Source organism: Chaetodon trifascialis, chromosome 24 (genome assembly GCF_039877785.1).
Source record: "Chaetodon trifascialis isolate fChaTrf1 chromosome 24, fChaTrf1.hap1, whole genome shotgun sequence".
Taxonomy (NCBI): domain Eukaryota; kingdom Metazoa; phylum Chordata; class Actinopteri; order Chaetodontiformes; family Chaetodontidae; genus Chaetodon; species Chaetodon trifascialis.
This window is the reverse complement of record NC_092079.1, coordinates 11,430,687-11,453,965: the sequence shown is the minus strand read 5'-3', so window position 1 is coordinate 11,453,965 and position 23,279 is coordinate 11,430,687. Positions and strand designations below refer to the sequence as shown.

At 46.8% G+C, this 23,279-nt stretch overlaps 2 protein-coding genes across 8 annotated transcripts in view; both read right to left on the bottom strand.

Annotated features, from left to right (window-relative positions):
* Positions 1 to 16,929, bottom strand: part of LOC139351976 (mitogen-activated protein kinase kinase kinase kinase 4-like) — a 31,023-nt gene extending 14,094 nt beyond the window's left edge. For 4 of the 7 annotated variants that reach the window (XM_070993924.1, XM_070993926.1, XM_070993925.1 and 1 more), the window contains exons 1-9: positions 16,668 to 16,914; positions 16,246 to 16,311; positions 5,291 to 5,347; positions 1,364 to 1,489; positions 1,138 to 1,248; positions 926 to 1,016; positions 667 to 797; positions 463 to 517; positions 300 to 378 (exon numbers count right to left, since the gene is read on the bottom strand). In XM_070993924.1, coding sequence (XP_070850025.1) covers positions 300 to 378; positions 463 to 517; positions 667 to 797; positions 926 to 1,016; positions 1,138 to 1,248; positions 1,364 to 1,489; positions 5,291 to 5,347; positions 16,246 to 16,311; positions 16,668 to 16,724 — 773 coding nt within the window. In that variant the 5' untranslated portion in view covers positions 16,725 to 16,914. Of the gene's footprint in view, positions 1 to 299; positions 379 to 462; positions 518 to 666; positions 798 to 925; positions 1,017 to 1,137; positions 1,249 to 1,363; positions 1,490 to 5,290; positions 5,348 to 16,245; positions 16,312 to 16,667 lie in introns of all 7 variants that reach the window. The other 3 variants (XM_070993930.1, XM_070993928.1, XM_070993929.1) reach the window with 1 other exon arrangement.
* A 225-nt stretch (positions 16,930 to 17,154) lies between these two features.
* chst10 (carbohydrate sulfotransferase 10) lies at positions 17,155 to 22,682 on the bottom strand. Its single transcript, XM_070957670.1, has 6 exons — positions 22,557 to 22,682; positions 21,989 to 22,132; positions 21,792 to 21,901; positions 21,371 to 21,599; positions 21,038 to 21,143; positions 17,155 to 20,896 (listed from the first exon to the last, which is right to left on the bottom strand). The coding sequence occupies exons 2-6, from the start codon at positions 22,080 to 22,082 to the stop codon at positions 20,344 to 20,346; spliced, it is 1,092 nt and encodes a 363-aa protein (XP_070813771.1). The 5' UTR covers positions 22,083 to 22,132; positions 22,557 to 22,682; the 3' UTR covers positions 17,155 to 20,343.
* Positions 22,683 to 23,279: the final 597 nt, after the last annotated feature.

Below are 23,279 nucleotides of genomic sequence, written 5' to 3'. Positions count from 1 at the left end.
GTGTCCACAGCAATGCAGCAGTGTGTGCCAGAGGAGACTGAGCCTGCCAGAGCAGGTGTACCACAGATGTTCAGCTCAGCAGCAAAGCACAGAGGAAAAGCCAAGCTCTGATTCAAGCCTCTGTAGCTGCCGGGTCTGATGTCAGAGATAAAATCAAAATGCACAGGAGTGCACATCAAGAGGCCAAGTAGGAAATCTATACAGAAAATATTGCACAAAAAGCTCCTGAGTGAGGATTTATTTGGGTGAGAAGAGGACTGGAAAGGATAGCAATGCTCATCTTTGTGGGTGGTACTCACCATTTTTTAGACTTGAGCCTGGGAGGAGGGTTTCTTGGAATGAGGAAGAGCGCACGCATTGGGTGCATGTCACAAAGCGCTGGAAGAAGACGCACACATGCAGATCAATGAGAATTCAAGAGGCCGAACTGGCACAGAAATATCAAGAAAAACTGGTACTCACGTGGTGCTCCTTCAGCCATTTCAATAGCTGTGATACCACAAGACCACAAATCACTCTGCAAGAAAAGACGAGGCCCGTTAGCCAAAACCACACCAAGCACACAAGCTCAGACAAATCCAGGTGCCCACAGGTAGAAAGCACCTGTTTCACACAATTACACACTGGCAGGTTTTCAGAGCTTGAGACTTCTGTGGAGGCTCTTACTCTGTAATCGTATGTGGCGTCTGGGTTCTCGTCACAAGCAATGACCTCAGGGGCCATCCAATAAGGGGTCCCGATGAAGGTGTTTCTCCTCCCCACAGTCCGGTCCAGCTGAGCGCTCACGCCAAAGTCAACTAGAGAGAGTAATCACAGTCATCAAGGTGCCAAACTCGAAATTAAATATGAGACTAGGGGATTTCATCACGGTCACTTTCAGTCTGGACGTCAGCGAACATGTGGAAGAACATGCTTCTCCACTCACCGAGTTTGACTTCGGCATTCTCAGTCAACAGGACGTTCTGGCCCTTGATGTCACGGTGAATGACGTGGTGGGCGTGTAGGTGGGCAAGACCCTGAGGGGGAGACAGAGAGAGAGGGGACATGAGTGACTGTGGGAGAGGAGAGGAGAGGAGAGGAGAGGAGAGGAGAGGAGAGGAGAGGAGAGGAGAGGAGAGGAGAGGAGAAGGAGCTCACCCTGAGGATCTCTCTGGAGATGTAGGCGATCCAGTCTTCCTTCAGCTGGTTCCCCTTGGTGTTCTTCACCAGGTCTGTGATGGAACCAGCTCCACAGAACTCCATCACCAACTACACAAAAACAGGTAGAAAATGTGAATATAACTGAAAACAGAAGTAAACCTGGCAGCTACATTATTTCCTTCCTTGCTCAACCTTAATTTCTTGAAAGGATTTGAGGACTTACCCATAGCTGGTCGTCGTGTCCCGGGGGGCTCTTTTTAATGAAAGCACCATAGTAGGTGGCTATGTTTCGGTGGTGGGAATACTTCTTCAGCATATTGATCTCAAGTTTAATTTCCTCCTCTTCATCCTGGACACACATGCACACAGATGTTACATAGGTATAAAAAGACAAGTGGGCGTTCATCGGTCCATTGGAAAATCACCACGGTGAAACACAATAATCACTGTGTGGGTATCTGCTTCTAATCATCCTCCGGCCTTGACTGACACTTCATTTCAGCCCCAAATCAATTCACTTCCATACTTGAAGTCACAGCAAGTGTCAAGCTATGTGGCGACGCCCTGGTGCGGTTTCATTTCAGCATGGCCAGGCCTTACTGACTGTGCGTCAAGGACTCAGCTATATAACAACGCAGCAGGAGTCGTGCGTCTGCAGGCAAATGATTCCATTGTTTAAGGATTAATGATGCATGAGTGAGTCTCATTGTGAGTGGATGTGTACAGTAGTCATTATCGGTAATCCCTTGCAAAAAAAAACTAAATATACATAAGATCGATGGCAAATCCCCCACAGATATACATCAGTGTCAGGCTGCCATTACCCCGAACGGAGCTCAAGAATCCTGCCCTGACTGTTCACCTACAAACACAGTAAATATCATATATACTGTGTGCATGATCACTTGATGGAAGAGTAGTAACTCAGCAGGAAATGGGTGGTTTTAAAAATCAAATGCAACCTAAAAAAACAGACGTGATGATCACATCAGCCCCTGTGGGCAGATAGTAGACTGCAACAGGGAAATCAGCGGGCTTATCCACAGTTTTACAAAAGCTAAATCAACAGCCAGATGTAGCTTTAAGACAGCGTTCAGTCTCCGCTGGAAATGGCCTTTAGTGCACGTAACCTGCGTCTGGTATCACGTCTTGATAAAAAGGTCACAGCTGGCTGCAGCGTTAACTCCCCGCTTGCACCCAATAGCAACTTGACAATGATTAACAGTGACACACTGATTGAACACATGCAGGAATCAGCCTGCGAGTGCTTTGCTTTATGGCTCTCTCCTATAGAAAGTACAGTGGGAGGAGGGGGACAGACACAAAATGTGGGGGTGGTCGCACAGCATTGTCACTGCAGACTACAGTGTGTGGGGGTGTGCCTCTTTGTTTTAACAGCAATTTTACGTCAATTATCACCACTGGACAGCATTAAAATGTGGAACTGAAGAGAGAGGTGATGCTCTGTGTGTTGTTACAACACTGAACTGTGCGTGCAGCAGGCTTCACCTATAGCAAAATGGCAGTTGGCCGTCTATGCAGGCGGCCATGCTGCTGCTGCATGACTCGTTTGAGTTGACGTAAGCCTTTCTGCTGTACGCATCCCCCCTCCCCCCCACATCCACCCCCTCTCCACTGTGCAGCTGTTGGATTATCACACTACCGACAGTGAAAGCCTCACTGCCGCAAGTCAGGTGATGAGGTGAGGCGAGGGAGGGAGGGAGGGAGAGACAGAGGGAGATTTGTCAAATGACAGCGCAAGAAATGAGGGAAGGCCATGTGTACAATAACCAATGACCAAATCTGCCCAAATCATGCAGTCAGATCTATACCAGAGGATTGTACAAAAGGCATCCATTTTTAGCTTCAGGGCGATATGGCGGCTCAGAGGAGGAGAGCGGAGGAGGGTTTGGATTTGGGAATGTGGAGCAGGGATGAGAATGTGGGTCAGAGTCATGCTGGACGGTCCAGCGTGCCTGTGGATGAGCCCCACAGCCAGGACAGAGGGGAGGAGAGCATCACGGCCTCCCTAACCCACCACGGAAAACCACTTGAGCATGATTAAGATGCAGCAAAGCCAAGCCAAAAGCCTCGTCGGGCTGGACCCACACTGATGTTTATTACAAACACAGTCTGTTATATGGAATATAATGACATTCAACACAGGGGAGAGGAACTAGTAGCGAAAACCGCCGCGGTCAAGAAACATAACAGCCACCTCACTGATGCTTAAGACTATAAAGCAGCCCAAAAAAGACAATTATCAACATAAACCACCATGTTCAAACTACAGTGACAAACATTAAAGTCCATGTTTTGGGACATGAACCCCACCAGCCTCTCTAACGCCTATGCAAGAGTCACATCAAACAGCACAGAGGGGCCTTTCCATGTGGTAATTCATTTATGTAAACTATCTATTCATTTAATTTATATAAAATCTGCTACATCATGACATGTTTTCTGGATATGAGATGCCCTGTGTCACAATTACATATTAAACTATGTCATAATCCACATACACCACACGCAAATGTGTCCCTGTCGTGGATTAGCGCAGTGTTTAATGCAGATTAAATCACAGTCACACTGACTTCAAAGTCGCTGAGGGAGGTCTATGATGAAGTCAGCTTTATCAGTTTCATGGCGGAGATCATAAGCAATGAATCATTCAATGGAGTGCAGGCAATAAACATCTGGCTTATGAAAGGACATTCGCTAAACAACAACCTGGTGCTAAAGGCACACACCCAGTATTAGTCAGTGTTTAATAAAACAAAGCTCTGTCACAAGGTGCACTGCCTTGAAGGTACAGATAGGTGACACATAACAGGATACAGAGAGTCTTAGCGAGGTGCTTCACACCATTTTCATTCTTACAATTACATAAATTCACCTCAAATACTGAATAACAGACTATTTCAATCAAGTAAGTGACAAGCAGCGCTAATTTCCTAAGATTTGGTCAATGAGTTTAGCCTCAGTTGGCACCATCTCTACGTGTCAAATGACTTCCAGTCAACAGATGCACTCCCGTCACACTGAACAGGAAACGGTTGGGTAATAATCTATATTCCGGTTACACATGATAACATATCATGCAAGAGTGTCAGTCTGACTCATCGTGACGTCGGCTCGGGTGAGGAGTGGCAGCAGGCATGTCGGGGCACACGGCTCTCTGCTGCTGCACCACTGGCCTCTTTCAGCCTCCTCAGGGTCGTGCTGATCACAGTGTATTGGGAAAATGTGGCATTCAGTCCTGGTAAATGTGTCCTTATAAGGGCGGTGATGCGTGGGTGAAATCTGGCTGATGACTTTAGAGCTCGCTCCCCCAGGGAAGACGATGAACTCCAAGCCATAAGTGCAACCAGTCTCCAGAATTCACCAGCAAGGCCTGTCATTGGTGGATGCGCGCGTGTGTGTGTGTGTGTGTGTGTACAGTCGCACCCATATTCCTCCATCATTATTATGGCCGTGTGGGTGGTTGGCCCTGCTGGCCTTCACTGCTACCCTGAAACCTCCTGCTTTGTGTTCCTGCATATGCGCGATGTGCGGCTGTGTGCGTTCTCTCATCTGCAGACAGGACCTCCCACTGCTGAGGGCAGCCTGCTGGCCACTAAATGACGCACTTCGCTCAATGAGCATCCTGTTGCCTCTACCCTTCCCCTGCTGTTTATTATGGGGGGTGGCTCATTACAGAGCATGCCATTTTCTCCTATACAAGCTCAAAAACAGTTCGACGTCAGAGGCAATGGAATGTCTCCCGATTTTAATATTAACCAGACAGAAGAGCAGAGATTCAAATACGTCCCAGAGTAATGTTCTCCAGCTGATACGCTTAACTTCTCTCTCTACACAAACCACAATTTATAATATAACGAGGGGGGGAGGGGGGCAGTCCTACCAAACAAAAACCTAGCAACTGCCTCATCATTTCTAAGTCGTGACAAAAAGCTCAACAAACACCTCACATGACGGATCTGTAATCTCTGGAAACACAGAGAAAACTCACCACACGGTCCATTTTTGGGCCTGCGTGTGTGCGCAGCGGTGCACTTTATTCGCCTTCCATTGCATCCTTTGCAAAGTGACTGCCGCGAGAGCTTACACTGTGCTATCAAGCTGAAACAATACATTGTTTTAGCCTTACCTCTGTGACGTCCATGACTTTGATGGCAGCCAGCTGTCCAGTCTTGACATGACGTCCCTGCGAGGAGACAAAACATAAGTGAGCGCCCACACTGCTGTTGGAAAACACACTGTACTCTGTTGACTTTTCACCATTTTCTGACATTTTAGAAACAAAACAATCAATTAACTGAGAGAATAATAGATGAACTGATGATGAACATAACTGTTAGTCATGCCTTAATGCCTTAATCTGTATCCCACGGTATACGTGAACTTACTATATACAGTACATGCCACAGATGAGCATATTATTCCCAAGCTATACAGTCCCAACATTCCCAGACTACTCTGCTCTCCCAACACCCTACTGCCACTCCTTGCGTAAACAAAGGACTGAAATAGAGGCCTCTCTCCTACCCCTCCCTCCCACCCCCTGCCCCGAGAGGAGATAAAACATGGGACATATTTGGGAGCTGGCCCGGCTGGGTATGGGTTTTCCCCTTCTGACTTTTCGGGACAGCGCTGTAGTGATAACGCTGCTGTGTGTCCGCCGCTCACTGCGGCAGCTGTATCGGGGACACATGCATCAATACGCTGCACGGGCCTCGCTGCAGAAGGAAGGCGCAGACAGATGCACAGCTCAGACACTCATATGAGCATCCCCACCAACACCATCTCAGCCAGTGCATTCCATAGTCAATTGAAAATGTATGGATTATGACAATAAAAGCCACGCAGGCTTAGGGGCCCTCCCTTTCCACAGGGCAGGAGAGGGGGGTGAGAGGGACACTTTACAATGCCTTTAATCCTCTCTACTTTGATCCCAGGGGTCGCCACTGCAAAAACAACACCCAAGCTGACATTACGGCCGTCAGCTCCCCGTCGGCTGGTGCTGATGCGGCCGCTTTGCCGGGTTCACTGGTCACAGGTGTTACCAGGAGGAAGTCATCCTCGGCCCTGTGCCTCGAGTGCACATGGAGTGTCCACCAGTGGAAACTTAACTTGTAGTCACAGGATTTGTTAAACCGTCTGGTCGATTTAAGGAAAAAACTGTTTCTCGGCTATCATTAACCCTCTGCAGATGAACACAGACATGCAGAGAAATCTCTCAAACTGGGTTCTTAAAAAGACCGAAGTGGTGCAACATAATGTGATCGAACATGCAATTATAATTTATAATTCACAAAAGGTCAGTAAATAAGGTTATTTTCTACACAATCTGTGTACTGTCTATGCTTTAAAGCAACCAAATGCAGAGGATCTTGGGAAATGTTGTGCACTATCATCACGTAATTGCTGTTTGTGGTCAGTGTTAAAGACAAATTACAGTCTCACTTCCGCATAATTGGTGGATTGACAATAATAATACAAATTGGTATTGGTAATGACTAATAAACTCAAGCTTTTCCAGTCAAGCAAGATCAACTTGCACACCAGTTTTCTGTATGGCAAAAGGAGGAGTGCCCAATTTTCGAGAAGGGATTACAGATTGTAAGCATGATGTTCCTGCATGAATCACCATTTTGTTTGTAGTTACAACCCCCAATAGAGCGTCGACACCGACTCACTGCCACCTCTTCTTCTCTCACGCCAGGAATGGCTGCGGTTTAAAGCCCTCTGGCCACACCGAGCGCGGGGCGTAAACACCGCACCTGCGTAGGTTAAAGGTCATCGCATAAACGGGCTGAAAGAAAGCTGAACTGAAGAATCAAGACGCCAGTTGACAGTGGCACTGGACTCTGAAATGAGTACTTTCTTGAGACAAAGCTCACTTTGATCCAAGGATATAGTCACAGAGAGCCCCGACAGATATTTGTTGGATATGGCCAGCTCACTAATGATGCCATTAATCTCTCGTTTTGGCTGTTAATAAAGCAAAGCTGTTAATTCTTACAGTTCTACAGTTGACGGTGCCTCGAAACATGTGTGTAAACCCATGACAGCCTAACAAAAATGTCTGTTTATTCTGGGTTTATCAATGATTTAAGATGCGTGGTTTGGAGCAGATACCAGGAGGTGAGGATGTGACTGTGCAAAGAGCTTTTTTTTCTCTGATTTCTTGCCAATGAGCCTGAAGAATTTATGAAGCCAACATCTCTGAGAGTCTGGGTGGAGATATGGGTGATCAAAACCACAAGGATATTGCATTTTGATACCACAAAACAACTGGGTTACACAACATTAGCACATGAGTAATGAGACGAGAGGCTGGATTACACACAATTTTCTTTACAGGCTTTTATCCCCCTCATTCATCTACTGTCACTGATTTAAGGAGAACACTGAGCAGCTAATACAATATGCAGCAGACGTGATTACGAAGGATGTGAATATGCATAAATTAAACAGGCAAGTTTTTGGGAAAGTTGTGTTTGGAAAATGATACTGCCAAGTCTGCTCAACAGATCCCACAAATCTACCATTAACTAGGAAGGACTGGCAAACAAAATCACAGAGCGCACCAAGGTCAACATCAGAGTCTGCGTTTTTCTCAGCCATGTGTCCTCAGAGGGGCTGTAAATTACGCATTTAAAAAAACATCAATGCTACGGCTTTTCTTTTTGCAGGAAATGTTCTCGATTAATCATTTGTTCGACGAAACGTCAGAAAATGGAGAGAAAAAAAAGCCCATCACCTTATCTCTCTGTATTTAACCAAATAACGGTTCGCAGTGTGTTCCAGCCCAGCTGATGGTGGATTTTTCAGGTCAGCGTAGTATTGATGTTTCAGAGTTGAAAAAAAATCCAATAGTGGTGCACGGAGTGACATGTCAGAGGCATGAATGTGAGAAGGATGACCCGTAACTCCGGTCACGCTTACCCTAAAATATGCCCCACGGATTTTAGTGGATCACACGGAGGGTAGAGCGACAAATCTGCCAGTGACTGTTTTTACAGCCGTCCACTTTCATAATCATCCTCTCCACCAATCGTCTCACTTGCTGATAGCATCTCTGAAAACCCAGACTGAAGCATCATGAGTAAGGGACATCTTTCACGTGCTGATCTATATGCTGATCTATATTCCCTTTTGTCTTTTCATTTATATAAAGCAATGATTTAATGATTGCTGTGAGGATGTAACAAAAATGTCAACATTTATATCATAGCTTTAAACAACTCCTCAATTCTAAAACTGCTGAGGATCAATAATGGACTGAGCCTCGCAGCCCCTGTCCTGTGGTTGGACCCCTGTTACGCAGACCCTTGGAGCAGGGATGGGTTGATCGCAGGAGGGCTGCGGTCGGGCTCTGAAGGGCCCCCTTAAAGCAGCCAGCTAGGCGGGGCTGTTGTGGGGTTATCTGAGGCACTGAGCTATCACTCAGGCCTCCCTGGCCTCCATCTCTCCTCCTCCCATCGCAGCTCCTCTTAACCATGGCCAGATGTGCTGCTGGCCTCTCTCCAGCTCAGCACTAAACCACTGACTGACTTATTGCCTTTAAAGCCAGACATTAAGTTCAAATCTACCCTAAAAAGAAATGCACTACTCTATGAAGTCTCAATTAACAATGCTGTGAGAAGAAATCTTCCTTAATGCTAGAAACTCCATAAGTGAGGCTCTAATGGGCTGCTCTGTGAAACTCAACGCTGATATAAGGGATTTATAAAATCTGAACTCTCCCTTTAAATGCTTGTTATTTCACAGGCGTGCATAAACAGAAAACTGTGCCCACAGTGGCAGTTAAGGCACACAGGTGCCATCACAACGTGCACATTGCTTCACTACTGCTAACAGATCACTGTTAGATAAACCCATGATTTGTGTTTCAGGGTGGATTTCCACTTAACACAAGCGAGCAGCACAGCTCTGAAGCATTGTTAGTGGTCTGCCCTCAGAGTCGGTGTGGACAAAAGTGGGAGTACTGTTTCCCATACGCTTCTGCACAGAGCTCGTATCTGCATCCTGATTTACCAGAACACAAAAGAACCTCTCCCTCCCTCCGTCTTTCACATTAAAGTAAAATCAATCACACTCAGCGGCCATTTAAAAGCGCTGGCTGGCTTTCTAACCAGGTCAACCCACTGTTGTTCGGCAACAAGGCTCTTGGCTCGCGCTGCCTTTGCGCAACACAGCGCTGGAAGTGAGCGGCGTGCGTTTTAACTAGCCGTGTAGGTACAAAACAAACCTGGTTTCGTGTTATTAGTTCACACAGCGAGGGAGGGAGAGCACTGCTGGGTGCCGTGGTTTGGTTCTTGAAAGGTCGCTGGTGAGAGTGTGTGTATGCGTAGTGAGCTGGTAGAGGGGTGGTAATGAGGGATGGATGACCCTCCGACGCAGGGTCATGTGGAGATCTGAGGTGACATTTGAACGAGCAGCGTGGGCAGGAGGGTGGACAGATGGCGATAAACAGGCAGGGCACATCCTCCATCTACCTGGGGACGCAGATGCAGGTAGACTCGACGTATGAGCTAAGGCTGGGGGATTTCTGTTTTAATATCGTCCAATCGAGATCTGATCCCCGGGAGGCAGCAGGGGGGAGTTATGTCACAGCACGTCGCTGAAATGCCAGCATGGACGACCAGTTTTGGTGTCAAAGAAAAACATCTTGTACTGGGGGATCTTATGGGTTTCACGCAGACGCCAGAGCTGAGCTTAAGGACATTACACAGCTTATCTGCAGGCGATGTAAAAGACGTGAGCCGGCGCAGGACATGCAGATTTTGAATAATCACCTCCAGGACGTCTCAGCGTAGTTACAGACCTTTAAGCTCTTTACAAGCAATACAGTTAAATCAGGGAGCAAATATATAAGATTTAAACATTAAAAAATGTGTTTACAAGCAACGCCTCCTCTATTCAATCAGTGGCTGCCTTTCAAAAGGGAAATATCACAGCATCACGTTCCACTCAACATCATTATCTCACATTTAATATCACCATCCAAATCATTTCCATAACGTTCACTGCTATTAGCAGGCCAGGCATGCAGTGTGGAGAACGGAGATGCAGGGTGTCAGATCCACGGAAAAGACATGGCCGGCGGGTTTGTAATTGAGGATTTAAAATTCATTCGAGACTCAAGAGATTATCCTTATAACGTCTTAGTTCTGAGAGTTAAAATCTTAATATTGGCGTAGGGAGAAATCAACTGTCGATCATCCCTTCAGTGGCTGAAGCTGAACCAACACCTTCCACTGCCTCGCCCCATGTCTCTGTGGGTTGTGCCAGTTTATACTGCCGCTGCATACCAGCACACTGACCCAATTCCCTCTGTCACACACACACACACACCCACCCACAGCCTTGCTGCCTCTGCTCCAGGACTCCCCAGAGAGAAGTAAAGACGGAGGTGGCGCAGACAAAGGGAGAAACGGTGATGAGACCGGACGCAGAATAAAGGACAGAAAGCGAGTGGACAGATGAGAAGAGACGCTGGGAAAGGGGACAACGAGCGAGCACACGTGGAAACCTTGATGCGACTGTGCGCCCATTGATCACAGTGCAGAGGCAGCCGGCTGCTGGAAGGGATCAAAGATGCGTGGAGCCTTTCCTCGGGAGGACAAAACAGGAATTTAAATATTTTAACAACACTTTAAGGGTTTAAAAGTAAAACTCAGCTAGCAACCAAATGTGGCAAATTACGGCTGTAATTGATAGGTATGCCTGCTTCACTCGCTAGTTTGCAGGTTTTTAAGTAAAGTAAAGTGGTTCATGGGACTGTGAGAAAATATCCTCAGCCCTGGTATGATGTCATTTAAGTGGAGGATGAGCTGCTGTTTCGGAAATGGGGTTTAACTGCATGTGGTAGGGATGGGAACAAGGTGAGTGGGGTCTTACCGAGAAGCAGAATTCACTCTTCCTTGATTTGGACTGAGGTGGGTCTGAGGGGGTCTATTTGTCCCAGTGCATGAGCACATTAACGCAAGAAACGTCTTAAAGAAACAAGATCTTGAAGAGGAAAGAGCTGTCAAGTGGAGGCACTGAAGAAAGACAGACAAGAGACTGTCTCACCCGCCAGCGCCTTTGTGTCTCATCTCAACACCACTCGGGTAATGAGGTGGCTGGATGAGCTACACACAGACAGCGGCATGCACACACACACACGGAGAGGCAGACACAGAGAGTTTTGTTCAGGCCGGTCAGGGGACGTTGCTGGTCTTGTGACACCCATTAGGGAAGAGGGTCACTGTGGGGGAGACGGGGGACAAAAGAGACGCACACTGTCGGTTTGGGAGGCTGCACAGAGGAGGAGCCTTTCAGATATTTGTCTTCGTTGGTTACCTGTTGTGTTCGGAGTACAATTCAAAACCCTCCTCCTAGTGTACCAAGCACTTGCTGGTCTGGCTCCACAGTACATGGAGCCATTTACATGCGGTCAGTTTACAATGTCAGCAGGCCTCCTCAGTCACACGGGGAAAATCTCCATGTGGCCTAGACACTAAAGTCTGGTGAGACAGCATTCAGCATTTATGCACCTACGGAACGGAGCAGCCTGCCTGCTGGTCTTAGACACTGACAAATGTTTTAGCATATTAAAAATATCGTGCCTTACTGTGGCTGAGATAACATGCAGGTAGAGGGTTATGCATGTACTAACCACTATTTTCCTCACTATAAGTCCAACTCCAGTAACATGAAGATGTCGGTGGTAGCATTACAAGCAAAGCATGCCAATTTCTCTGCTGCTGGCTGCAAGAACCGACACTAAAGACTCCCACCATCTGAGGAAGAGATGACCCGGTGGGTTAACTTAATGGAAATGAGCCACAACTAGTAGCTTGGATGTGGGTAACTCGTCCATGTGCATAATGGGAAAAGAGAGCGAGTGTGGGACAATGTGGGACCTTGGCCCCTGCAACAGCCCCCGATTCTGACCTAAAAGCTGCACAGCCAATCAGCACGCAGGCTCCCAGGACCTTTACCAATGGGTGCTATACAAGAGTCATTCATTCGGCAAACAGGCAAGCCCTCCACTGCTGCAAGGTCCTGCAATGGCATCCAATCCACGTTTTTTAAGTACAAACCAGTCTCAATTTGGGGGTAAATATTACATTTTCACTATTTCTACCCACATTTTCCATTCATTTTCCATCTCAACCCCTCTACCAGATGCACCTACATGGCATCACTGATCTGAAGTGCAACCTGGAGCGTCGCTCACTTGTTTGCACACTGCATCACGACTCCAGCACTAACCCATTTTATAAAACCCACAATCCCCAGCTTCTTAATTCAACAAACATTCAAAGCACCTTGCTGCTTTGAGCGCTGATAACCACTGCCCTGAGGTGAGCACCAGTCTCGCCGAGCACCATATGGCGCTGGTAGGCATTTAACAGACTACACATGAGGCTTCGTGCCCTCCTCAGCGGCAGCTCCCACCCCTTGTGCCCGTCAGGCATCGCTAGCCTCGTGAGAGGAGCTTCTTGTCCTGAGGGCAGGGGCGAGGCTGCCCTGAAGGTTGGGGGAGAAAACAAAGGAAGGAGATGGAGGACCGTGCTACTGAGCTGCAGAAATGAAGTATAAGCTGCTCTTGATTTAGCTCCCTGGAGGATATTTGTCTTTAGCATGTGGTATCGCAAGATGTCGAGCAGGCCTGCTGGAAAAGCCAGTTATGCGCACATAAAAACCGCGCTGGTGAGGTTTGGTGATTGCACAAATACAGTCAACTCACCATAGATTTTAATATAAGCACACATGCATGCATATGAAACATGACATGACGGTATGGAAATACTGGTGGGCACAGCCTTGGCACACCTCATGAATGCACAGCAGGCATGGAGGCAGGTCAGCAGGGGTTCTGGTGCCTCAGGCTTGACTATATATGGCCATTCTGTAGAGCAGAGGGAATCTTCCCTGCATACCATGCACAATTTGAGGAATCATGTCTCTGTCTATGTTATCATTAGGCTCTCTTTTTTAAATTCCTATATCCAGGGTGAGGCACCTGAGAGCATGTGCAGAGCCAGCTGGTTCAGTGCCAGCTGATAAAGAGCGAAGGAGGGAGAGAAACTGGGAGAGAAGCTCTTTGTGCAGTGGAAGAGCCGTGCTTTCAAAGTGTGTGGACATAAAAGCATTATCTTCCAATAACTAATGACGCGAGGCCGACTGTGTGCGGCAAACTTATACACTGTAATGCGTCCCCTGAGTACTTAGTTACGGCAAAGATGGGGGCCAGCGTTTCAACATGGATCATCCACTGCTTTATGGATGCAATGTGAGGGATTAAGTTTGGTTCTCGTTGCAGAAATACAACCCTGCAGTCACATTTTACAGGTAAAAAAATCTAAATAACATGGATAAAAAAGCAAAAGCTGCAACAAATTCTCTTTTCTAGGTTTCAAAACGGTACACAAGTGTACTCAAACTGTGCACAGATCCTGGCTTCTGTTCCGATCAGCCGGCTGGCCAAAGCAAAATTAAGTGATTTACGAAAAGGGCGATTTAGCCATAACGTAATTTTCATGATGGCCGTCAGTCAGAATGTGCTGTGCTGTGTTTTCAGCTGTAATCTGGCACCTCTCCAGGGGCAACGGCTGCCCTCTTGGCAGAGAGTGCAGCTGGAGAGCCAACAGAGCAGCATGGCCACGAGAACCTCGACACGGCTTCTCGAGTCTTAGAGGACAGCTTGGTTCTTTAATTTTCTGGGTAGAGCTGCAAGTCGTGCAATGCTGCAGAGATGCATCAATAGGTTTTGCAGGGGGCTGATCCCAGGCCAGCAGCGACGGGCTGTAAGCCTCTTTCACACACAGCTCCTGGGAAATGACTGGGATAGCCTTTCACTATTCACACATGCAGTTACATTCAGCAACATTTCTGTCTTGCACTTTTTCACACATGCCGATGGAGATGGAGGTACTGCAAGACAGGATGCCAACCACCATATCACTCAGCAGAAGAAGAAGATGAGGCATGCATTATCAGCGGGGTCTTGTGATTGGCTTGGTCTTTTGGTATAAGGATGCAACCCTTCGTAAACAGGCAGCAATGCACCAGCAACCAGTCTGAGTAGCAGTCAAGGAAAAGCTTGCAAAACCAATATTTTCCATATTCATGGTGAGGTCTTAATGAAAGGAAGCTACCAATGATCAGAGGTTAACTGATGAAGGCACAATGATCAGCTTATTCGCAAATGCAAAACCTGCACTCACACGCTTGAAAACTAACTTTAAATTCAATAATTTGTTAAGATCAGACAGTCTCCTCCCTGTAAGCCGAAGGGGAAAGACTCAAAGGAATTAAAAGTCAACACAAATCAAAGCGTGCAGAAGCTCGCTCACATTGTGTGATCTAAAAGGGCCTTGCAGTCTGTGACCAAGTGCTTGACAAAGCAGAAAAGGCCTCAGAAGGAGCAGTAACTCCACCCTGTTTTCAGCTGGGGGGCTGTTGGGATTATTCAGTCGGTTGGCGTTTGAAACCCCGCAGACAACCTCCTCCTTTCTGTGGATCCAACTGACTGACGGACTGAGAGACCCAAAGAGTGAGGAGACAAGCTCGGCTTTGTGAGAGTGGTGGGCAGGTTCTGTCTGGAACTGGACAGCTGCTCTTCTACCAGTTGCAGCCACCCCCCCTCCCTCCTCCACCACCACCAAAGCGCACATGCTCACAGGCCACATGCTCATTCAACTGGTTAACATGACAGTCAATGCCCTGATCGACGGCTGGTCGAAAGGAGGCTGCAGCAGCAGCGCTGGGCAACACTAAGCTACGATTCACGCTGGACAGCTTGGCTTATCTCACGTGGGCTGTTCGCGACCACGACTTTGTGTCAACTGCAGGCTAATCTGACAGGCCCTCTCTTGTGCGAGCTCCATTCCCGCACAGCGGCGCTTGCAAATAGAATTAGCGTTGGACAGTGAATGGAGCGAGAGATTAAAAGGGACAAAAAAGAGGGAGAAGCAGTAATTCTCCGTCCCATACGGCTGGCTCAAAACCATCTGGTGGGAAGATAGCATGCGAGAATCACACTTCCAAATCCTCTGCACAGGGCTGCTTCCAGGTGAGGCCATCACGTGCGCACAGATGGGTTTGCTCTGAGGTTTTGGTGGTGGTGGGGGCAGGGAGGGGGGGTCCTGGAAGTTCACTGCACTAGGGGATTGAATGCAGGTCACTGGAGCACTGTGGGCTGTCAGAATTAAACACCCAGCTTAGCTTACTTCTTAGCGCAGAAGCAAATTGATGTTTTTTTTGGCTCGCCTATTAAGAGGCTGTGCCACGGCAAAGCAGAGTCTGCTTATCTTATAGGTATGTGGTTAAATGTCATTAAGGAGTGCAGCAGCAGACAACAAAATGGAGCCTCCACTGAGTTGCTAGCTGCAGCAACAACAACACAAGGAGACCCACTGCAACATTGGTCTCCGGCGGATGTGTCTCCAACTCAGGGCCAGGCCTCCTTTAAACAGACTGACCACATCTTCCAGTTCTACGCTCACCGTCTCTCAACAGCCGCAATGTTCATTTTCAACAGGGAAATGTGACACCGTGAGCAGATGGCCCAGAGATGTGGGATTCCCATCCACTGAAGTGGAAAAGTCCTGATTTAAACAGGATATGAAATAAGATTTTCGTGAAAGCAAAAGGAATGAGGCGCAGAGACGGAGCAGCAGGATTATGACATATTGTTTCTCCATCTTTGCCTCCTCACCTACTTTTCAGTAAGGCAGGTGATGTAAGATGGGTGATGCATCAGACTGTAGACTGTCTGATTCACTCTTACACACACACACACACACACACACACACACACACACACACACACACACACACACACACACACACACACACACACACACACACACACACACAACCTCCCAGCTGGATTAAGCAGAACACCTCCAGACTCTGATCAGACTGATACCAAAACAAGCCACCATTGCTGGAAACATACTGATATGGATTGATTGCAACATCTGAAAGGCATGTTTTTTTTTAAAAAATGTCATTTCCTTTGTTCCTGAGCTTTATAGGGGGAAAAAAAAAAAACACAGACAGGGAAAACAGGACAGGCCATGCACTGCGCCTCCAACCAACCTTGTATACTTGTCCATAGGTGCCATTTCCAACTACCTCCACCAATTCAAATATCCCAGCTGGATCCTGAAAAGCAAAAGACAGAAAGGCGATTCAGTGCAGACGAAAAGCAGGGTTCATATTTTTCTTTTCCACACAGCATTGTCCGGTGTGAGCCAGCTGTTGCGCCCTGGTCTAGCCTACATGCCAAATGCATCTCGAACAAAGGAAAACCAGACACTGGCAACACCTCGCTACGGCTCAGCGGTCATTTTCAATACTTCAGCTCTGCCGAGGAGGGACAGCGGAGAGCAGGTTAAAACTTGCTAATGCTAGTTAAGCTAAAGGACATGTGTTTTATCGAGCGACGTGAGATAAAAGGTAGCAAAAACGGCTAAAAGAAGGGAACAACAACAACACGAGCTCGGTTCGGCAGCACTCACCCGCAACGAAGCCAAGTCTATGTCTACTAGACTTTTAGCTGGAGAGTCGTTCGCCATCTTTCAAACAAAAGCCGAGCTTTCTTTCGCGTCAACAAAAAAATGACTGCCGCTGTATCATTGGCGGGGACCTGGAGAAATCCCAGAGGCCGTCGCGTATTCCTCTCTGTGTCCCCTTCTGAGCAGCAAACGCTGGGATCTCGCTACTCCATGTTGAGGTGGCAGCAGCGGGCTCCCTGTCCGCTCTCTCCCAGCTCGTGCCACTGGCGTCAAGTTGGACTGGAAACGCCGACTTCCGGCGAGGAGTTTCAGCATAAAAGCCTCACTCGTATCTGTTTAACCGTTTTCCACCAAACAAACAAACAAACAAACAAACAAACAAACCAAAAACACTGATATCTAGGAATTGAAAAGCAAAGCCGTGTCCTATCTCAGTGCGCTTTCATTACCCAGTGGTGGACATCTTTAACTTAAATAGAGACAGTAACACAACAGGGTAAACATTTCTTTATTTGAAGTAAAAGTCCTGCAAAATTACATTTAAATTACAGTACACAAATCAGACTAAAAGTAGTCAGTGTGCAGAATAGTCCATTTGAGATTGATTTGTACTTTATATTATTGAAGTACATTTAATGATGCATTGGTGTGAGCATCACTGTAATGTTGTTGCTGGTAAAGGTGGGGCTAACAAATTACTTTAGTTTAATCTAGAGAAATATATAACTGATTTGTTGATTATGTGTCGTATGACTGTATCCATAAATAAACTGGTAATTAAAGCTCTCAAAGAAACGTAGTGGAGTAAATGATGGCAATATTTACATCTGAAATGTAGCAGCGTGTAAACTGGAAACAGTACAGTACCTCTAAATTGCACTTGCATACAGTACTTAAATGTATAAGTACATTGTTGACATGAATGAATGTAGTGACTATCACTCACACTGCTCAGTGATAGCCAATTATGAATAAGTAAAAAGCAGCTTTACTTGTAAGGTGAAAATATACACGTGACGGGATAAGTCATCAAGACTCATGCAATTCACCTGCTTTCCAGGCACAGATTGTATCATAACATTACTACATTGTTTTTTTTGTTGATTTTAGAACATTACATTTTCCTTCAAAATATATTTTATGTTGAAAGTCCAGCAGGCTCATTTCCGCCGTGGTCCTGCTTGCTCTTGTCTGACTTGCCGCAGCTTTGATTGAGAACCGCACAAACACAGGAAGCCGGTCGGCTTCACACAGAAAGAAAAGGGCTGGGCCTCATTGCATCAAGCATGGACACCGATTTGATCTGAGCTGCTCTCCCCACACAGACTCACCTTCTGAGGTCTGTACCGAGCTGCATGTTAGTGTATATACAATTCACACAGGCAGGAGGGCAGGTGAGATAAATAGAGGCAGACGGGAGCGGACCCCCCACCCTCCACCCCCACTGCACAGCATCCTCACTGACATGCGCATGTTCGACTTCAGTGTCAATATTGGTAATCATGGGTGTGGCAAGTGAGCAATCCCAGGAGTGATGCTGGGTAGGTTAGTGCAGCGGTTCCCACAGTGGAGTCTGGGGAGCAGGATGGGACACGAGGAACAAATAAAATGACTTAATTTCATCATCACTCAAGCCAAATGCACTTCTCATAGGCTATGAGCGGATTCACTGTCTCCCCTCTTCAAACGCTGATACACTGCATGGCCAGATAATAAAAATGGATGCCAACATGTTTCTCATTTGAGTGTCTTGTCAGCAATCCAGAGTCACGCTCTGTGAAGATTTCTGATAATTACCTCCTCAGTAATGTCAAATTGGTTAGAGCTCAGTGCAAGCAGGCGGTCTGCCTGAGCTGCAGCCTCAACAGAGGACTGAAACGTTCGGCTGCAGTGTCAGTTATTTATCACCACTCCACTATCAAACTTTCAAACAGACAGAGCTGATGTTTTGGTTAAACAAACTCCAGCTCAACATTCAAACGACAGGGCAGGACGAACCAGTCCGACAGGATGAGGGAAGTCACCCGGCGGTGGGGAGACACACACACACACACACACACACACATGTACAAAGTCTTAATTCAGGGCACTCAGTGTAATACTTGAGACACTTAACTAACGCTTAAGCTCCATAAATCAACTTAAATCCATCTGGCGTAAGGTAAGCTTGCACAGTTCACACTGATAATGTAAATCCTGTTCTACACCAGACTGTCTTGAAATGGTTGGTGCTGACATGTTGCTACAGGGTCAATGTGTTGCCCTTATTTCTGTGGTTCAGGTGTCAATTCAACAGTCCTGTGTGGTGACATTTATGCTGGGGTTGAACAGCTTTTTAATGATGAAGCCAAATTTTGAAGTTTACTGCCACCTTGTGGATATTTGGTATCATTGCAGCGACATACACCGTACACGTTTAGGGTGACCACATCCAGACATGACGGCATACGCCCTGCCCGTCCTCAGAGCTCACATTGATTTGCCCTTCTCGCAAAGGAGGAAGACTCCCGCCTCCCAGAAAACAGCGACGTAAGAGCACATTCTTTCATTTCACATGGAACTTTATTACTAACTAGTGTTGTCCTTGTATTATGACCACCTGTCCAAAAGGTCACCGGGTGGTTGCAGAGAGGCAGTACCGTCTAACAACCGAGGTACTGATGGCGCCACTGGTCAGCGGGTTAATATTATAAATAGCAACATGTAATACAAACGTTGAGTTGCAAGTCATGTTAAGAACATTTACACAGTACATTTCTGATAGAAAAATGATCCTTTAAAATCCAGTGCCAATTTCCTTCAGTGTCCCAGCGCAGTTAGAGCTGAATACATGGAGTCCACAGCATTTCATACCTTTTGTCAGTTTAAGTTAAGGCGGAACAACGTCTACAGCGTGGATCAGGGCAGGACCGAGGCCTTTGTGTCAGTGTGAGTTATTGATTTTGGACCATTTTGATGCTATTTCATGATAGTTGAAGAGTAATTTACTGTCCTACGAGACATCAGCATACCTTGAATGAAGCAAAAACCAATGGTAAAAAAAAACGTAGAAAGTTAACGCTAATTCGTAGCTCGTAGAAACATCAGTGAAAAATATTAACGTCCAATCAGCTCATGTTAAATTCTTGCCGGTCACTCTCCTTGTCCACAAATTTGAGCATCCCTGATATCTTCGCCTACGTCTAGCATGATGGCAAGAAGTACAGAAAAGACACGACATGTCGAAACGCGTAGCATTGTCCACAACTTTCCTCGACAGGATGAATCATTTTAACTGGTGATCCATACAGTGCAGTAAAATAGCTACATTACAGGGCAACGGGCCTGCATCCCTGGCATTACAGAGCACACCTCTTTGACGAACGAGGATAATTAACATTAAATATAAGATAGCAAATGTGTCTCCATTTGATGTGTACCTGTGTTCGACTGCTAAATCTCACTATGCAACGCTCTTCAGTGTATCCGGACCTGACAGATCCGCTCACAGCTCCTCTCTCCATAAAACCTGTTAAATAAATGAACTTTTAAGTCACTGTAAATACGTTACAGAGCGCAGTCTACTGCATACCAGCCTTCTAGGTCTGTCAGTCAGCTACTATACACCTCTGTCCCAGTAAGACGAAGATGTTGTGAGGATTTTCTATGAAAACAAGTCTTTGAGTCAGGGTTAATCATTTTAGTTCAGTAGAAAGTCTGGGCTCGGGTAGCCAAATAGGTGGAAGTCACCCTGGTAACGCGCGTAGAGACGCCTGATGTCCCGCTTGCTGATGCCTGAGAAGTAGCGCTCCACCTTGGTCCTGTTGTAGCGGGTGATGCCTGGAGGAATGGCCGGGTAGGACACCAGCTGGTCGATGCCCGCTGCTTTGAGGATGTACGGGGCATCTTGCTCCAGTGTCTCATGGTGGCCCACCACGCTGTAGTGTATTTCACATGGTGCACACAAGTCTGCATAAGTCACCCAGTGGATAATGTGCTCACCGAACTGCCGGTCCATGCGGTGACGCCCTTCGATATCACCCAAGTAACGGACAAAGTCTTCAAAGTGCAGGCCAGAGGCGGCAAGGTCGCTGAATCGGTGGCTCTTGCGGTACTTACGGATGATGGCTGGAGCAATGTCATGCTTGTACCAAGGCTCAAAGCGTGGGTTCTTCACAAACTTGTCCTTGAATGCAGAAATCAGGCGCTCAAACGGATCCCTCACGATGAAAAATTTGAAGTAAGTGTTTAACCTGTTGGGGCACACAAAGGTTTAAGAGAAAATGGATGCGAAGGATGAAAAGTTTGCCTTGCAATGGATCATACAGTGAGCTAAAAGCTGATGCTCGAGCAGCATCCACAGTCTGCATTCATCACAGTAGCTCTTGACCAACCTGTGAGAAATTTCCTGTGGTGTGAGCGATGACAGACGGGGGAGGCCGTTCTTCTCGTGGTCATGAACAAGGTTTTCTGGAATCTCCTCCACAGCGGGGAACGCTCCTGCCAATGATGAGAACATGGTCGTCAGCTGAATGAACTCATTAAACAAAAACACCATGAGTCACAGTGAATATACAGCATCGTGCATTACAAAGGATTCATTTCATTTGTAGGAGATCGTTGCCATTAGTCACATTTTGCCAATGTGTGCACAGCTTTTTACCAGTCATTCATATCATAAGAGTAAACATGTGCAATGTTATTCCTGCCATCAAAGCCATGCTTACCATTGAGCACTATGAGGACCTTCTTCCATTGCGTATTGCCCACTTTAGGCGTCTGGCAGAACAAGATCCTGTGTTTGTCGCAGACGAAGATGCGGTCCAGGACAAACTTGCTGATGGAGATGTGAGTCAAATTCCTGAGGCTGCTGTTCTTACATACAGTCGAGAGCAACTCGATTCGCCTCTCAGCGACTGACTGCCAATCTGCTGCTGTGGGTACAGCTGCTGAGGGCTGACACACACACACACACACACACACACACACACACACACACACACACACACACACACACACACACACAACTAATGTGACGGATAGCTTTGCTTTTAATATGACTGTGTCACTGCACAGAAAGTAGGCAATTTCTATGTTTTGCGTTAAGTCTACGATGCAGTCCAGTTCATGATAAGCAGCATCAGTCACCTGATCAGATGGCTTTGGAGCTGGTTTCTCTGGGCTGGAAACAGGAGGGGGTTTAACCACCTTGGTGCCTGGCACCGTCCAACTCTGACCACCAACCCTCTCTCCATAGTCTAAAAGCACATAACAAGAGCAGGCTGATCGCATTTAGCCCTGTAACTGGCCGTCTATAGTTATCAACATAGGAGACGACATCTTACCATCTACAGCTCTGAAGCTGATGAACCTGCTAACAAACATCAGGATGAGCAGCACCCAGCCGCAAGCCCCAAGGAGCAGCCAGTGGTGCCGCATCGCTTCGCCTATCAGCCGACGGCCATGGAAACACTGAGCGGCGCTCCCACCTGGACACAAAGACAAACAGCTGACTGGAAACAGCACGAGACCAGCTAGCCGTTAGCCGAAATATCTGTTTGCAACCCCATTTATGCTACTAACGTGTTGATTATACTCGACACATATTACCCAGGCTAACGTTACATTCTAACACCAAACGTTATCTGCGTGACAAGTTCATATATGAGTGCTCTTCTAAATTAGCTACTAAATTGATAATACACGTAGCCAAGGGCTAACATTCGTACTTTACATGGATAGCTACCAACGACTAGCATTAGCTTATCTAAATACCGCAACTACCGTTAACTGCTAGCCACACCTGTCCCTCCCAGACAGTGAGCCGACACGAAGACAACTTCAAGTCTTTCTCGGCGAGGTTAATTCAATATAGCAATACCGACAGAAAGCCAAGGCAGCGTTGTGTCTTACCTTCTTGTTGAGTTACAGCTACTTCACAGCTGGGGAGACTGTGGACAAAATGTTGGACGATGCCATCACGTCCAGCCTGTTACGTCCCTATTCCTCACAACATCCGACAGCACACAGAAAAGCAGCGCCCACTAGCGGCCGCACAGCGGCAATGCACGTTCCCGGCCCACATCCACCATGACGCCGTCCGCAGTTTGCCCAGCCGGTCTGGTCTGACTATGGTCCAGTCCAATGTGCCGATACCATCCACAGACAGCTGCTCCATGCACAGTAAACCCACAGCCACATTTAGACTGAAAACATTGTGATCTTAGTAGGATAGTTATATTTCCAAATACATGGCTGATACACAGCACTGTCATCTGCAGACTGCTCATTTCAAAAGCAGTAGAATAGCACTTACTTTCCCCATAAATATGTTTAACAGATGCTACCCTTACATTATGTAATTGTAATAATTTCAACATATCCAGATGAAATTAGTAAAATTAATTTCCTACTCCTTCTGATGCTGCTATGATGATGCTGTTACAAACCATCACTGTTCAAGAGGACATATTAAAACTCATTATCTCTTTGCTGAAGAAAGGGACGAGGTCTGTCTGCATCCCTGAAATAATACTCTTCTAACCAAGCATGTCATTACAAACAATATGTTTGCAGGGTATGGAGTTAAGTTCTAACATTTATATGCAATTTTTAAGGATTATCATCACTGTTGAG

What these genes read in the sequence shown, in the direction of transcription:
- chst10 (XM_070957670.1), bottom strand. Translation starts at nt 22,082, where the DNA reads ATGCGGCACCACTGGCTGCTCCTTGGGGCTTGCGGCTGGGTGCTGCTC. An exon ending in GGTCCTCATAGTGCTCAATG is followed by an intron (nt 21,144 to 21,370) that starts GTAAGCATGGCT and finishes CATCATTGGCAG; the next exon opens with GAGCGTTCCCCGCTGTGGAG. An exon ending in CCACAGGAAATTTCTCACAG is followed by an intron (nt 20,897 to 21,037) that starts GTTGGTCAAGAG and finishes GTGCCCCAACAG; the next exon opens with GTTAAACACTTACTTCAAAT.